At 46.2% G+C, this 17,229-nt stretch overlaps 2 protein-coding genes across 4 annotated transcripts in view; both read left to right on the top strand.

Annotated features, from left to right (window-relative positions):
• The first annotated feature begins 435 nt into the window (after positions 1–435).
• Positions 436–9,921, top strand: HNRNPA0 (heterogeneous nuclear ribonucleoprotein A0). Of its 2 annotated transcripts, XM_075057039.1 has the most exons (2): positions 437–1,580; positions 9,826–9,921. In XM_075057039.1, the coding sequence occupies exons 1-2, from the start codon at positions 796–798 to the stop codon at positions 9,869–9,871; spliced, it is 831 nt and encodes a 276-aa protein (XP_074913140.1). In that variant the 5' UTR covers positions 437–795; the 3' UTR covers positions 9,872–9,921. The 2 variants fall into 2 exon arrangements, with proteins under 2 accessions (XP_074913139.1, XP_074913140.1); XM_075057038.1 differs by lacking the exon at positions 9,826–9,921 and having other exon boundaries at positions 436–3,112.
• A 28-nt stretch (positions 9,922–9,949) lies between these two features.
• KLHL3 (kelch like family member 3) overlaps positions 9,950–17,229 on the top strand; it is a 55,317-nt gene continuing 48,037 nt past the window's right edge. For both annotated transcript variants that reach the window (XM_075057034.1, XM_075057033.1), the window contains exon 1: positions 9,950–10,064. In XM_075057034.1, the coding sequence (XP_074913135.1) occupies positions 9,952–10,064 (113 nt within the window). In that variant the 5' untranslated portion in view covers positions 9,950–9,951. The remainder of the gene's footprint in view (positions 10,065–17,229) is intronic.

Genomic DNA, 17,229 nt, shown 5'->3' with positions numbered 1-17,229 from the left:
GGCCGCCTAACGGTCAGCGTTTCAAACGCTCCCGCGCGAGCCGCCCGCCGACCACTCCGCCCGCGGGGCGGGGCCGCCGGCGAGAAAGCGCGCGGCCGCGCCGGAGGCGGCTCATTGGCTCCCGTCCGTTGGCTGGACGCATTGGCGCAGCCCGGGCCCGGCCCCGCCCCTTCTCTCGGCGCGCGCAGGAGGCGCCCCAGCATCACCGGCCGCTACTAGCGCGACTCTATTGGCTGCACCGCCGCGTCCGTCACCGGCCAACCCCCGGGCCTTTTGCCGACGCGCGGCGGAGGTCGCGACCTCTGATTAGTCGCCGCGCTCGTCGATCGCGGTCGGAGCCCCGCCCCTAAAGGTGAGTCGCGGACGGCGCCGGCGGCGCGCCCTCATTGGCGGCGGCCGGGCGGGCGGGCGGGGCTCCCAGCGTCCCCTTTGTGTGGGCACCAGTCGCCGGCCCAGCTCTGGAGAAGTAGCAGCCGCCATTTTGTGCGTGCTTGTGTTTTTTCCCCCCCCGTCCCCACATTCCCCCCCCCTCCCCTTTCTGCGGTGAGCGGCGGCAGCCGGGACGCCCCGTCTACTTCTGCTGGTCAGGTGAGGCGAAGCGAAGGCGTCGGGCCAGGCCGAGGGAGCCCATCGCCGGCGGCTGCCGCAGCCGTGAGGTCGCGCTGTTGGCAGCGAGCGAGGGGGAAAGCAAGCGGCAAGACGGAGAAGGGGGGGAAAAAACCTTCGGAGCTGCCCCCCAACAGGAGGAGGAGTCTCGGCGCCAGGCCCAGGCGCAGCCCCGGCACCGGCGGCAGCATGGAGAACTCGCAGCTCTGCAAGCTGTTCATCGGCGGCCTGAACGTGCAGACCACGGAGGCCGGGCTGCGGGAGCACTTCGCGGCCTACGGTACCCTCACCGACTGCGTGGTCGTGCTCAACCCGCAGACCAAGCGCTCCCGCTGCTTCGGCTTCGTCACCTACTCGGCGGTGGAGGAGGCCGACGCCGCCATGGCCGCCTCCCCCCACGCCGTGGACGGGAACGCGGTGGAGCTGAAGCGGGCCGTGTCCCGGGAGGACTCGGCCAAACCGGGGGCCCACGCAAAGGTGAAGAAGCTCTTTGTGGGCGGCCTCAAAGGGGACGTAGGCGAAGGGGACCTGGTGCAGCACTTCAGCCAGTTCGGCCCCGTGGAGAAGGCCGAGATCATCGCCGACAAACAGAGCGGGAAGAAGCGCGGCTTCGGCTTCGTCTATTTCCAGAACCACGACGCCGCCGACAAGGCGGCCGTGGTCAAGTTCCACCCCATCCAGGGCCACCGCGTGGAGGTCAAGAAGGCCGTGCCCAAGGAGGACATCCAGTCGGGCGGGGGAGGCGGCGGCGGCTCTTCCAGGCCCTCCCGGGGAGGCAGAGGAGGAGGAAGGGGTCGGGGCGGCGGCGGATCCGGCAACCGGGATCACAACGGCCTTTCCAAGGGAGGCGGCGGTTACAATAGCTACGGCGGCTACGGTGGAGGAGGCGGCGGCGGCGGCGGTTACGGCTCCTACGGCAGCGGCTCCTACGGAGGCGGCGGCGGCGGCGGGGGAGGCGGCGACTACGGCAACGGGTACGGCGGGTTCGGCAGCTACAGCCAGCACCAGTCCTCCTACGGCCCCATGAAGAGCGGCGGAGGAGGTGGAGGAGGGGGCGGCAACTGGGGGGGCCGCAGTAACAGTGGACCGTACAGAGGAGGCTATGGTGGGGGAGGCTACGGGGGCGGCTCTTTCTGAGCTGGAGCGCCCATACCCATTGGGGGTGGCGTGGAGAGCCCTCCCTTTGATACGGGGCAGCTTCTAAATGGTTTCTCCCCTCATTCGCCGAAGGGCAGCTCCTTTTAAATGCCTCCCTGCTGTGGGAGCAGCTCCTAAATGCCCCCTGGGGGTCGCCTCTGCTGCCTGTGCCACTTCTTTCTCTCTGAAGATGGACTGGGCCCCACACACACATACTTTGTGTTACAGTCATTGATGGACTCTATTTTTTTATTATTACTTGGACCTTGGTCGTTTTTATACTAGCAACGAAAAATGTCTTGTTTTAATTTGTTTTTTTTTGGGGTACGGGGTGGGAAGTGTCTTGCTGATCTGGAGTAAAAACTGGGGAGGGTTATGGGGGAATTTCCTTTGTTGTAAGGACTCGATACCTGGCTACTACATTTTTTTCTACAAAATCTACTCGGATCCCATGACTGAAATTAACATTTCTGTAAAGGAGGAAAAAAAAAATCGTTTTTACGTTTTTTATTTTTTAAATAAATCATTGTGTTCATTGACCTTTACATGTCTAATTTTTTTTCCTAGGATCCATTCCGTACGGTTCTATGGCTTTTCTAGGTTTGAAGCAAGTGTTCCTCTGCTTTAAAAGCTCTATGTACTTAGAGTAAATATTTTATTGCCAGTAAAGGTCCTGATTGACTTTTTTGCTACCCCCCTAGTGGATTTATTGGTTTTCAAACACTCGACAGAGAAATTTTTGAAGTGCTAATCCGTGGATGTGGTCTGTTTTTAAATACTCGTTCTCACGCAGTTTGTGTGCATCCACCATCTTGTACTAGGCAGTTTGACGTGCTGACATGGTTGGTCAATTTTTTCTATAGGACTTTTCCATCAACGTATGTACTGTGTAGTTTTGAAGAAATAGTTTGTGTTAAGCATGTGCTTCATTCATATAAAATGTTCAGAATTTCCAATTGCTTAGTTTCAAGTCCTCTTATCGGTTTGTCTGTGTATGATTCCTTCCAGGAAAGGGTCGATATTTATCCCTCCTATTAAACGCATACTTGTTTTCATAGTACCGGGTTAACAGACTTTTCACTCTGGACTATTGTCCTTCGTTAAAGTTCCCCGAGAATCTCTCGCAGCACCATCTACCGACAGGATGGCAGCCCCCTTGCTGCAGGCTTCGTTACAGCAGGAGTAAAATTGGTTTGCTAACAATTGTACTAGACTTTTGAAAGTTATTTTATGCCACTAGATGACTGGTGTAGAATGCAATGACATCTGCATGTGAATAAAGATGGGCTCCATGAGTATTCACTGGAAAAAAGGAATGGATTTGCAATACCTGCCTGAGCACGTTCTTTTTGTTTTTTTTTTTTTTTTTCTTTAAATAATTGCAGTTGCCCATATTTCAAAAAGCGATAATCTAAACTACGTGGGCAAAGTGCTATGATAAATGAGCCAGCTAAGTGTACCAGTAACATAGGTGCCAGTTGTAAAGCAAAAATATCTGTGTAGTCTGCTTGATTAACAAATGTATATTTGTAGCCCTTTCACGCAATAGAATTAAAGTTTGTTGTTTATTAAAAAGCATAATGTTTTAGGGGAAAACTGCCTTCCTGCATAGAAATATAGAATAGCAACGTTTATGGGTTTATGGATATCAAATAAAGATTTGAATTCCTTTATATGCTTGAGTGAGAGTATGTGTGGTACGGGGCATGGATTTAAAAAGTACAAAGTTATTTTGACTTCAGGTTTCTAAGCACTTAGTCTTTAATGCTGATGCTTTATGGGGCTGCATCTTAAAAGCTGACTTTTGGCTTTGCTCCAGATATGCAAGATATTAGGCACGTAATTCCCACTGATTCCAGTGGAAAGTTAAACGTCTAGGTCTTTGTGCTTCTGGGCTGAAGGATTTCACATGAAATTTCAAGGTATTGTCAGTCTTTGGTGTCAATCTAACCTGATGCTGATTTTAGTTGAAATGAGTCTTTTTGTTGCTATTAGAAGTAAAACTAGCATCAACTTAATTACCTATGTGAGCTTAAATAAACAGGACAACCTTTTGGTATCATCAGGATTTAAACCAAGAACTGAGTTTCCTCTTGATTCCGGTAATTTATGGCTCTCATAGTGAAACTGGTTCTCTTTGGCTTAGCTTTTATAAATAGGTTCTAAGTAACTTGCTATTTGCAATTATATTGTAATTTTTTTATTTCAAAAGCTTGTTAGCCTCTGTTGTGAACCAGTATCACTGATACGTTGTTGAAAGTGCAAGTCATTTCAGAGAAGTATTTGTAAAACGCTGCAAGACCAGCTCTTGTTGGCAGATAGCTTCAGGTGGTTGGTTTTATTTCAGTTCACTGGGCTTGAAGTTTTTGACTTTACCTTTGCGCTTTAAAACCGTGTTGGACAGTCATCCTTGAACTTCACTTGAAGCACAGCTTGCCTTTTTGTAGCTGAAGTGAACTACTGAGTTCTAGGTCTTGTGTCAGTTGGGGCATATGATTTAGTCCCTTGCAATGGTGAATTGCCTTAACCTTATCAGGGGACAGCCTGGTTTGGAAAGAAATAGTTAAATTCACTTCTGTGATGGGGCTTGTCATTTGACTTGGGAAGGTAAAGATTTATGTGCCAACTGTAGCTTTGTAGTATTTTCACGTGTTACGTGCTGCGAAAGAATATGTTGATACTAGAAACAAGTAGGTTTTTTTTAGAAAAGTGACTTCATGTGTGAAATCTGAGAGTTTTGCCAAGCTATGGCTCGATTTCGAGAACTGTTGTACTGAAACATGCTGTTTGATTATCTGTACGTAATAGTCTTCTCGTAGGACTAATGTCTTTTCTAGAATAAAAAGTAGATCTGAGAAATTGCACCTCTATTAGGGAGTATGCTACCTAATTTCTCTCTCAAAAGATTGTCATCTGTTTAACAGTGTTCTGTGGTGAGCGTCTCGAGTAGGTAGGACTTGCTCTGCTCTGACTTTTGTCTCTTGGGAGCAAGAACTTCCTTGGGACAGTGCAGGTAACTTGTGTGAGCGCGTGTTTAATAAGGGGCAGTAATGCTAGGATGTACTGTGGAGTATAGTAAGAGGTGCAAGTCTGTATTGGGTAGCATTAAAGACACAGTGACTTAAAGGCTACATGTATCTAGTACGGTTTCTAGTAAACAGAAGAGGTCTGTTGCTAAAGCTGTGCTTTTAATGGTATTTAGTAATTTTCTGACCCCTGGGTGGATTTGTCTGCATAGAGGTGCGTAGGAAGAGCTAAGATGAAATGAAATATATAGCTGGCATGTAAATAAAGAAGTTTGTGACTGCACAGTTGCTCTAGGATGGTCATGGAGATAGATATAAAGTAACTTTAGTTTGCTGTTCCTTAGTTTGTAGTTTAGTTCTGAAGTGTATGTGTCTGAAATTATCTCAATAATTTAATGGCCTTCTGTTCAGGAATGAATGCTGGATTGTGTCGGTTTCACCTGTAAGAAATAGGAAGTGAGAGCAATTAGTTTACTTTCAGCATTTAATAATGAAAGTAAAAGTGCAGTAGTTTTCTTTAAACACAGATGTTCTTTTTATTTTTGTAATCTGCATGAACAAAAAGAAATTTCCCAAAACAAAGCTTTTCAGGGACTACAGTATCACAGTATAGCACAGTGTGTTGTGATGTGCGTGTTTTTTTTTTTTTTAATAGTAATGGGTATTCATGTCTACTCTAAAGTATGATTTGTTCTTGATTCTGCTTCTTGTGTGACTTTTAAATTTTATTTGGCTAATTTTATTAGCCTAACATACACTTTTATAATACTGATGACTACTGCATTAAAGAGAAACATGCTAAACACCTGTATAAGTAATTAATTGATACTTGCACAAATCGGTGGAAGTACCTCTCACTTGTTTGTTTTAACACTAGGTGATGAAAAGGTGGTTTAGAACAAACAGTAACAGCTGAAACAGCTTTGATCACAGTAAATCTCTGTGGGTCACTGACTGTGTTACAGCTGTGACAGATTTGCAAAATAAAAGCTGCGCTTTGCCCTGCAGGCTTGCGTAGCATACTTAGGTGGACAATCTTTACCGTCCAGAGTTGAATAAGCTTTTGGGTTTGTGTTGCGTGTTGAAGTAGTTGCAAGTGGTGTAGCTGCAGTACTAGCTGTTGGACTCCCAGTTCTGCTTACAGGAGTGCAGACCTGCTGGGAGGGCAGCGGTGTGCGCAGCGGGGGCACTGACAGGACGTGTGCTTGAACTCTTATCAGATACTTTGTGCATATGTACTTAACAATCAGTGAAGCAGAAATATTTAAGATGGTTAAAAATGTAATTTAAAGTCCTCAAATGCTTTATGGTGTTCTTCCCCCCCAACTTAGATCCATTCTGTAAAGCAAATTTTGCTTTCATTTAGCATTGGAAGACCTAAGTCAATAGGGTTAGGTCGGAACACTGGTTTATTATCCTGCCCTGTCAGCTGATACTATTGTCGCAATCTAATGGCATTCCTATTGCTGCTGAAAAGGGTCTGAGCCTTGAGTGGTGCTGAGGACCCCGACCTCCCATTCAAGTCTGAAAATAGAGCAGCTTCTTTTTTCTATGTACCTCAATGTGCTTTCTAAAATGCAGAAGTTTGGTTTAAATTGTTAATTAATCTCTAAAAAATAAAACTGGAGGGCACCCCTCTGATGTGCACACAGTAAACAAAACCATGGTGCGTTTTGTGAGAGTAGGATATTGCTCCTACAGTCTGCGAGATGATTGGTTTTCTAATAGAAGGTAGCTTATCCAAGCCTTTTTTAAAAGGATTGCTTGTCCTGTTGTAGCTGTTATGGATTAGTGTTTATCACGTCATCAACAGTTTGTACCACATTTACATGGTATACGTTGTTACGGACCTCTGCTAAGCTGTTTAATAGGAAGAAGGAATTTCCAATATGTCTTTCAAACTCCGTGTCTGTATATAATACCTTGGATTAATATTAGGTGATTGAAAGTGTGCCCCCAAAATTTCCGTCTTTCACCTTAGCCAGAGGTGTAGTTTATAAAACAATGGGTTATTTCATATTTTTTGCAAAACTGACTCTGTGATCTAGTGTATGCATCCCTTAAAGATGAGTTTTCTGCTTGTCATATTTGTATTTCTTAAATGAATAAAACAGTTACATCCCTGCTTCACTTTAAAATGTATTTCACGATGCAAGCGCACCATAAAGAGTTTTGAGCCAGCCTGAACAAGCACGATTTGGTTTTGTTAATGGGCTTTTTTTAGGTCTCCTATTGAAGTATTACTACTTTGTTGTTACTGGTATGTGCATATATATGCACACACGTACATTACTTCTACTTAACTTTAATGAGTATTTATTTGTACTGTAATGTAAGTACTACTATCGACTGGTGTCAGATGTATATTTCTTGTAACAAGATGAAAGTCTTTCTGCTATGTACCTTTACCTAGGAATTTTCTATCATTTACGTGCATACTAGGACTTGTAAAGGGGCTGATGGAGTAGGTGCTTTCCTCCTTGATGTTCCTTTGACAAATCCTAGTCTTTATGCCTTCTCTGCTCTCAGAACTCTCCTCAATTTCTGTTATATATAAAGGGGAGGAAATATATAGCTACTTTTGAACTGATACCTCTTGTTCGTATGGTTTTAAGAGTGTTTTAATCATATCTATGTTCCCCTTAAAAACATTTAACCCATCTTGTGGGGAAAATGAGTAGTGGGAACACTGAAAGAGCAAGGGCTGTAAAGCTGTAGTTTGGTGTAGAAGAGAGACATTCTTCAGATTCTTGTATTTCCTGTAGTTCTCCTATCTGCTGAATAGACTGAACAGTTAAAAAGATGGAACACTTCAGGTCTAGGCTGTAGCAAAAAACCCAGCGGCATGAAAAATAAAATTCTAGTACTGTTTTCTGTCCTTGGTTCAGCCTTTGCCAGTAGGAGTCCTAAACTAAAAGTTGCAACAGCATTTTCTTAAGTACTTTCTCAGTGCGGTTGATCTTGGTGTAACTTTTTTTTTGCTAAAAGTCTGTTAGGCAAAGCTGTAGTATTGCCTATTTCTATTACAGAAAGCATCAAGCTTAGAGCACTGGCTATTCTCAGACTGTCAGCCATCCAAGTAACCAAAGCTCCTTAACTTTGAAAACTAGATGTCAAGCCCAGTCAGACTAATAATGCCATCTGTCTGAGGCATCTGGATATTAACCCTCTTAGTTTGATGCGTACAGTTTCATTCCTGAATGCTTTCACAAATGGAAAATACACAGATTTGGAAAGAACAGCTCTTCCTCAAAAAAAAATAATCAAACTACACTATGTAAAGCTATGTATAATTTTGATACATATTACATGTACATTACATTACTATAAATGCCTCTTTTCATGTGTAATGCAGTAAGGAATTGATGCCAGTTTAGAAAGGGATTAAGTTTCTGGCTGGAAATATGTCAAGATGTACATTTGCTCACTACTATCAAAGTACAAATCACTGATGAACATTGCAGAAAAATTCTTTAGAAGCAGAATGAGCTGACGAATCTGAAAATACTTCAGTTGTTCAAATACTACTTTATACCATGCAATTGCCAAGTAGTTTGTCTCACAGAAGCCCTGTTCTCGCTGGGAATACAGTTTTGAATTGAAAGGCATGCAAAGCTACACATCTGAAAATATGCTGTTAGTCTGTAATCCAGTCAATATAAAAGATGAATATCATCTCAGTCTCTTCTGTCATTTCTGTAACTTTTGTTGCTTTCTGTGGTTTTACAATGGACTTTTTCTGTTTTGTAAGAAATATTGCTTTCCAAAAAATCCCGGAGGGAAGGAAGTGTGAGTCTAGTCACTGCGGGCACTGACTGGGAAGAAGAAAGGTCAGGAGTCCAGTCCCCATTTCCAGCATAGACTTGGATTAAAGCAGTGCTGGATAAAATGCACGAGTAGTGTTTGGGACTGGAGGTCTATGGTCTTTTCACTTGTTCTCTTTCTCTGTGGATCAATAATCGTGTTTTTTTTACTGGATACTAACACAGCTTCAGGGGAAAGCCTCCCTCTCCCAACCACACGGCCTGATGAATGAATTAGGACAACGTGGCAGGGCATGGCCCTGGGAGGAGGCTGTGCTTACCTAGCTAGAGTATAAAAGCACAGCACTGCCAGCTGCATTTTGAAATGGTTTACTCCGACTTCATCCTCCAGGTCCCCTCCCTCCTCAAAAGGGATGTCCTCTGATTTGGGGCTCACTGACTGCTCCCTGGCTGCAATTGCAGAGTCGTGGAAGGTTTCTGATGCTAAATTCCCAGTTCTCTCTATGTGGCTAGCTAGTAGCTTTTCAGGTTTTGGTAATCTTTTAAGTTTACTGGGTAACAAATTTGGCCAAAGTCCGTCACTGTGTGACTTCATTTGGGCCTGTTGGAATAACGATGCTCCGGTTACTGGGGAGAGCTCCTGAGTCCTGTCTGTCTGCAAGTTCAGGGCTTCTCCCCCCGAGATCACTGCTGGACTGCAGGATGGTTGCAGCTGTAATTGCTAATGCCTCTTGCATAGGCTCTTTAGCAGAGTGCATTCTGCAAGAGAAGTAATGCTAGCTTTCTCCTATTATTTTCGTGGCGATGTATCCTCCTGAAAAAGAGAGATCCCCAGGAGCACAGGGTGGGGGGGTGTGTTTCAAGCCTTTGCAGTGAGTAACCTGGAGCGAATTGCCATGTCTTTTTCCCTTTAGGCCCACCCGTCCATTATTTTCTGCAATATTAAATGTAGGCAAATTATTTTTTCTGTAATTATACTATTTAGAAGCTGTTATTGGAGTTTTCTTTTACTCACCCAGCACCAGCTAGAATTGGGGCTTCTGCGCTGTGGTTTCGGAAATGTTAACGTTGAGTTTGTGTGTAGCTGGTGGCAATGGGGAGGTCTTGATTTTTGCGTACTGGGGAGTCAGCTGAGACGATGTTGAGGAACATCGCCTTTGGAAGGAAGATTCGGAAGGAAGAGCTGAGCTTGTTTCATTGCTGGTGCTGCTCTAGGCCAAAAGTGTTGCAACAAGCTGGTGCCACACGCGCTCTAATGCCTTCTCAAAGCGTGTTTTCTTTCTCCCTCGCAGGGTGCACTTCTGCGTGGAGAGAGAGGATGGGAAAGCTGAGCCCTGAAAAGCACACCGCAAAAGTCCAGTAAGTGACCAGAAACCCGAGCTGAGCCCCTGACATACGGTTCTCACTCTGAATATGCTATGGAGATTGAGCAGAAAAAGGTGTTTGCCCAGGAAATACCAAGCAGGGTAATGAAGGACAATCTGTTACCTACAAGGAAGACATGCTGCATGAGACAGCTTTTTCCGTTCAGGTAAAATAATGTGCCTGCAGAAATAATCTTGCCTAAATTTTCGTGTGTGGCAGCTGTGTGATTTACTCACTCGCGTTAATATTGCGGCATGTTGTGTTATGGTACTAGGGTGGTGGGCTGTGTTTCTTGGCTTTTGCAAAGAATAAAAAAATGAAATGTTTTTAAAAATTCTAAAAGAGCAAGGCAATGAGTATACAAGGAGTAATAGTAAAGAGACTTGGGTTGGGGTGGCGAGATGCTGAATGAGAATAGGTTTGTTTATGCTGGTCTCTGAGTTACAGTATAGAAATATTAATTAAGCTATACATCATCTTTATGAAGCCTATGGGTAGCTTCCCCTTAATTGCAGAAGGTAGTAGTGGAAGCAATAAGGGATATAGTATAAAGACAATCACATTAAAATGATATCTTAAGCAAAAATTTTTGGGAAAAAAAATTCCCACATTTTGGACCATAGCCTAAATTTTTTCTCAAGTCCATGTGTTCAGCCTGTAGCAAGAACTGTACACTTCAGTAGATGCAGAAATGGAAGTCAAAACTAAGGGCTTATGAGGCAGAGGGACTTGGTAGCGTTTAGGCATCTGAATACTGGCCTCTGCCTTTGTTCCAGTGCCCACAACAGTTGTTTTCACAGCTTTCTTCCTGAACGTTAGTTTTTCCTTTTGAGCGCTCAATTCTAAACCATAAAATCTATCTGAAAATCTTCCAGTGAGTTTCTGATAAGTACGTAATATGACTACAGGGCAGGAAGTCTGTGCTTCTGACATAGCTGACTGCAGGTGACATCAATTGCTTCTGCTACAGGAAAGAGTAAGAGGAGGAGCAGGAAGAACATTTTTGGCAGATCTGTTACTGCTGGGTAGGGTGAGCGATAGAATGGCTTATGCCCCAGAAATCACAGCCTCGGGTGAAGATGGCTGGGGTGGTTATTCTAAAGGTGGTAACGTTATGATGAAACTACCGGAGTAAACCCGCTATTTTTATAGGAAAGGTGATTTATGTTAAAGGAAAACATATTTCATAAACCCCAATTTTGCTAGCCTGCGACAGACAGGACATGCACCAGCAGAGGGCAACAGTCCCGGAGGCTGGAGATGCTGATGGCTTCTGCAGCATCTCTGCTTGGGGAGCGGGGTCCTGGTGGGGGGAGAGTGCTGGGGTGGATGCTCCAGCCCTCTCTCCTCTACAAAACACATGCTTCAGAAAACAGTGCTTCGGTGGAAGTCTCTTACCTCTTAAGCTTCAGCTGCCAAAACATCACTGATTCCAGTTCTGGGAAGGTCCCTACCTAGAAGGTCTCCTCGAGTTTCCTTTTGAACCTTGTGGTAACTTGGGATCCCTGTGAGTCGCTGTAGTAGCTAAATTTTAGCTGCTGTTTTGGTCTTGTTATGTGAAAGCAATATAGCATGCTCTAAATTCTAGCAGCGGTTGGGCAGCAAATACCGTCAGGACTTCTCTGCCAAGGCACCTCGTGCTCCGGGTCCATTGGGAGCCAGCGCAGTACCCACGTACCACCTCCGGTGACTTCAGTTAGCCGCTGGGGTACCAAGGCATCTGTTTCAGTAGGTGCCTTTCACTGTTTTTCTTAAATTAATTTCCTTAGCAGACCTGTTCCCAGAAAACATATGGTCTAAATACAGAGCTATCTAAATGAACATTTATTTGATTAGAATCACAGAAGTTTAGTTGGAAGGAACTTCTGGAGGTGATCTGGTTCAAGCACCCCTCAATGCAGGACCAACTTCAGGGTTGGGTCAGGTTGGTCACTCAAAGATAAATGTATATACACACACATATACACACACACTTAATACATTTATAAAAAAATATGTTTATTTAGATAAACATATGGGTTTATCTAAAAAAAAATATATATCTCTGTTAAAAAACAGAATGAAAAATCATTTAGGCTGAGAAGATGCAGCCTCGGAAGCTTCCGTGAATGCGGTGTTTTGCGTATACCTTTCACAGCTCTTCAGTGCAGAAGCTATAGTTTTTTAAGAAAGTTGATTAATAATTTCGTGGAGGGGATTATGCAACTAAAAAGGAGAGCTGCTAAAGACAGCAACTTGTTTATGACATGGATCTTTGGAACATGTATATTGGTATATACCTGGAAACAGGTATATATATATAGGGGAGTGGAGGGTTCCTGAATCGTTGTTTGCGCTGTATTTAAGCTGTATGATCCCGTGATTTGGGGCTTTTCTAGTTTGCCTTGCAGAGCCAGAAAGGGGTTTTTCCCACCTTGATGTGGTTTGCTTTCTGCTGGGTTTTGGGGAGGGGGCTCTTTCTGGCTTCTGCTGAAGCTGTGGAGATTGACAGGGTGTTGTCCGAGCGTATTGGTGCTCTTCACAGAATTAAATTCTCGGAAGCACTCTGCGCTTTACTTAACAACCTCAGGGTTAAACCAGCTGCTGGACTTCGGGCCAGGAGAGAGTTTTGGATCAGATTGGCAGGGATTGTTTTTATTCCCCTCCCTTCCTGGCATTTTTATTGAAGAAATTCCTTGCTGTCTCAGGGACACTGGATGCTTTGATCTCTCCTCTCTCTATAGCTCGTTAGAGTTGGGGGATTTGGTCTCTTGGTAGATCTGAAGATTGTTGCAGGGGTCTGGAAAGGTTTTGGTGGGCCAAGTGACAGTGGTGCTGGCTGGAGCAGGCGTTCTGTGGACCTTTCTACTCTGAGCATCGGTTGTATGGTTGTCAGTGACTGAAGGTAGATGAGATGTAGGAGAAATTTAGGACGAATCGGGACTAGGAATTTTTGAAAGAGTCTGGAAAAGTTCCACCCATCAGGTGTTACTAATTCCTTTTAACTGGGTGCTTTTTGAAGATACCAGTCTTGCACTTAAAAACAAGCAAGAAATTTTTGTATTGGGGTTGTTACGCAGTCATGATTATTTTGCAAGACTGCTATAAAGTTAATCTCTGATTACTGGAACAGGCTTTCATCCCATTCCAGCAAGGACTGTTCACTGGTTTGCTCTTGTCTGTCACTGGGATTTGCCTTTCCACGGTTGCTATTGGCACTTAGCGAGTCCAGTGGTATATGCGCTGGTGGGGCAAAGCACATAAGAAGGTATTGCTGGTTTGGTTCAACCTAGGTGCCTGGTTCCCTGGTTGACTGAGGCGAGATGTAGATTTTTATGGTGAAAGCCTAATATTTTGTTATTTAAAATATATGTGTTAACAAAAATACACGAGTACTTCGCAGCAATTTCAGGACCTGCTCTGGACTTTTTATGATTACTGAGGGACTTAGTGGAAACAAGTTCTAGCCCGCGTTTTCTAGGTAAATTCTGCCATTTTTAGTATAGTTACTTTTTCTCTGGTTTGAACTCTTGTGTCTTGCAGTTTTGCACGTTGTGCATCAGGAGTGTAAGGGTGAATGGACACTGGGGAATTACTTGAGGATCTGGATGTCTTAAGCTGATAGTTTAACAGGATTCTCAAAGGGAACATGCAGGAATTTTGCCTGAATCCCGGGTGAGGTTTCACTTCATGGCTTTATCTGTATTTCTTCTGTTTATGGGGAGGCTGCCAAACTGTTTAAACAGCAGGACTCTTGACTCTCCATCCCCATGCGACTTTATCAAAGTCCTTTAACTTCCAGGTGTGTTAAGTTTTCTTATCTGAAGAATGGGGGCGAGGACTAGTTAAGAATCTCAAAAAGCTTTCAAAACCCTCGTGCGGAAGGTTCAGTTGTCATTGCTGATATATTTTAAAAGATGTATGAAACTTAGGCTTAGGACATGGTTTGAGGAGGAATGTAGAAGAAAGAGGTAATTTATTTACAAAAGAGATGGAATGGCATCTTGCAAGAGAAATCTCTTGATACTTCTACTTATCTCCTTTGCACAAGAACATTTTGTGAATGGAAGAGTGATGAAGACAGCAAATGCTTCTTGTCTTTATTATAATTAACCTCTAGGGACTCATTGTTGCAGACTAAGATTGGGAAAATCTTTTAATAAAATGAGGAAAAAAAGATTTACGTAAAAGTCCCTGCATTTGTATCAATTGGAATAAAATGGCAAATGTGATTTAGTCCAGTGCTTCAGGCTAAAAAGCACCTGCAGTTTAGAAGGACCCATATTGCTTGTGCAGCATGCATTTGCCCTGAGAGATTGCACGGAAGGACAGCAAGATTTTTACAAATTGTGGAACTGGAGGCTAGGTCCCGCTTTCTGCGGAGGGAGCGGGGAGACCTTGGGGGGGCTGGGACCCTCGTCGGCAGGTCTGAGCATCCCCGATCCTCTCCTGCGGCCGCCCCGTGCGTGGGCTTGACCTCGCGGGGGATTTTCAGTCCGCTAAAACTTTTTCTTTAGTCTACAGATTGCAAGGATTTACGGTAGTTAGGGGTTATCCACCGTCTCCCCAGAGGCCAACTCTGGAGGTGATGGCACTGGTAGAAGGACTAAGGGTGGATGCGTGGGTGGATGGGTGGGTGGATGGAAGGATGGATGGATGTTGGGGAGGCAGCAGCTGCTCCCTCCCCTCCTCTACCCGTTGCCTTCCCTCTCTCCCCCCCGTGAGGCCGGCTCGGGCCGGCCCATCGCCCAATTTCCTTCCCTCCAGCCCCTCATCGGGGGATCCCACCAGCTGCGCCAACCGCAGCCCGGGCTCTCCCGGGGGGGGAGGCTCTGGGGGAACCGAACCGAACCGGGCAGCGGTGAGGAGGAGGAGGAGGAGGAGGTCCGTTGCCCAGAGACGCTCGGAAGCTCGCCGGGGGCGGGGAGGAGGAGGAAGAGGAGGAGGAGGAGGCGGTGCGGGCTGCGGCGGCGGCTGCGGCGGGGCCAGGCAGCGCTCGGCTCCCGCAGGAAGCGGCCGCGGGGCGGGGGCGGCCGCTCGCAGCCATGCCGGCCCCGGGGCGCTGAGCCTGGCTCCGTGTGTGTCCCCCCCCACCCCCCCAATTTCCCGATTCCCCGCCGCACCCCACAATGGAGGAGGAGAGGTAGGGACCGCCGGCGAGCCTTTGTGGCCACAGCGGCTTCGGAAAAGGGACCGGGGAGGGGGGGTGCAGTGCTTGGCCGGAGGGATGCGGAGGGGGGGGGATGCCGTTCTCCGGGGCTGTGCCCGGGCATGCGGGGAGACCCCCCCCCCCCTTCTTTTCCTCCTCATTCCTGCCCGCAGAAATCCCTCCCGCGATGAGCGCCTGCCGTGGTATTACTAGATGTTGCAATGTCATGGTGACGGGCTGCTTCGCCCCGTGGACCCAAACCGATGGAAGAGAGCGGGTTTTTGGGTTTTTTTTGGTTTTGATTTTTTTGTTTTGTTTTTCAGCGGGATGCGATTTAGGGATGGATTACGAGGGAAGGGAAGGCTGCGCCGGTGGGTGTTTTCGAAAATCGCTCGTGGGGCAGGAAAGGTGGGCTGGGGTGCTGCGGGGTCACTCCAGCGAGAAGATGCTCCTCGGAAAAAACGCTGGGTTCGTGTCCGCCTTGTTCGTGTCCGGAACCTCCAGCAGCTCGCTCTGTCGTTCGGTTGAAGGCATAACCCCTGATATTTGCTGTTTTTCTGAGTGATGAATGAAAATCTGTAACGTCTTGTGGTTGGCTTTACCTGCCCGGGTCCGTGGAAGCCGTACGCTGCGCGGGTGTTACGGCAGGCAGGAGGGGATCCCGTGTCTCCCTCGCACGCTAGCTGGGCCATATATACTTGATTTCCTGCAAGGCAGCTATTTTGCCCCAAAACCCGCGTGCGGAGGTGCTCGCGGAGTCGACCTAATGTCCCCTGAATGCATAAAAGAGGATTTTGCTGCGCAGGGACTTCGTAGACGCCGGTTCACGTTCGGCGTTTGTGCTCTGCCTTCATTCTCCCTTCTGTCGGGGTGCCTTTCGCACACCAGAAGCTCGCTTGCACTGCTTCAAACTAAGCATTAAGCTGGCTTGGGTGTTGTTTTTTTGTTTTTGTTTTTTTTTTTTTTTTTAAAACAGGATATGCTGAGTGCTTCCTTTTGTGCTGGTGACCTTGCAGGGGGTGGGGGAACAAAGAGGGGGCTTGACCCGCTGGTAGTACTGATCGTCAGGGCTTGGCAGAAGTTTTGTTTAAATATGACACATTGGAAAATTAAGCCGGGGTCAGTCCCCAAATTCTGGAAATTTTTGCCTCTGTTGAGGGAAAACACTCACAGCAGCCTGTGGGAGTTGCTTTCCAAGCTGCGAAGGGCAGCTTTCTACCCTTATGTGACTCAAGGGTTGCAATTGTTTGTGTATTTAATGTGCAACCCAAAACTTTAAGTCTGCCACATTTCTCTTTAAATTGCACTGTAGGGCTGCTGCTTCCCATAAGGGTGTGAATGGCCACCTCTGGATAGTAATCCAGATATTAATTAATTTCAAGTGCCTTGAAATCCTAGCTCGTCACGCTAGATGCTAGCCCATGGAATGGGTTTTCCTTTTTTTTTTTTGCTTTATAAATGAGTCTAGTGTTCGAGGAAGTGGAGCGGAGCTGTTTTGATACCTCAGGCTGGGATCATCCTTGGCACTATTACTTATTACCTTTTTTTATGGTTACCGGCAATGGTCTCATTTTGACTGGAGGCCTTTTGCTGGGGATACAGCTGTGAAAAAGTCACTGGGAAAGTACCTGGACTGTTTTGCCTCACCCTTTTTTTCCAGACCATGTGTTTTTAGGGCATGAAGCGCTGTCCCCATCAGCATGTTCTCTGCCTCTGGAAGTGAGGAATGATTACCCAAATTGCTGCTTGTATTTCTAGTTTTCAGGAAGAGGAGGGTGGCCCTGAACTGCTCATGGGCAGTAACGATGTGGGGTTTGACTCTTGGCAAGGAAAGCTGGAAATATTCACCTGCTTTCTGGTTCGAAAGGGCACATCGTGTGGGACTGCGCCAAGGCTGCTCGGAGCAAGTCCTGGGAGGAGGTGTTAAAAAATGACCTTGGTGGGCCAGCACCGTGGGCTGGTTCTGTTCCCTTTTTTTTTTTTGTACTTTTGCCCCGCATTTCAACTCGGATCTATGTCATGCGGTTTAGGCCTCAAATTTTATACTGTGACTTTCATGACAGCAGAATTCCCCTTGGTTTTTAATGTTACTGCTTTTTCCATTTTTGTAGTCAGTGAGGAACGTGTTACTGGTGCTCGCATCACCTCTGACTCTGGTCCGAAGCCTGTCCGGACTCAAATATCCTGATAACTTGCACATCCG

This window comes from Buteo buteo, chromosome 24 (genome assembly GCF_964188355.1).
Source record: "Buteo buteo chromosome 24, bButBut1.hap1.1, whole genome shotgun sequence".
Taxonomy (NCBI): Eukaryota; Metazoa; Chordata; class Aves; order Accipitriformes; family Accipitridae; genus Buteo; species Buteo buteo.
The sequence above is the reverse complement of the archived record's forward strand: the minus strand, read 5'-3'. Positions and strand labels throughout refer to the sequence as shown.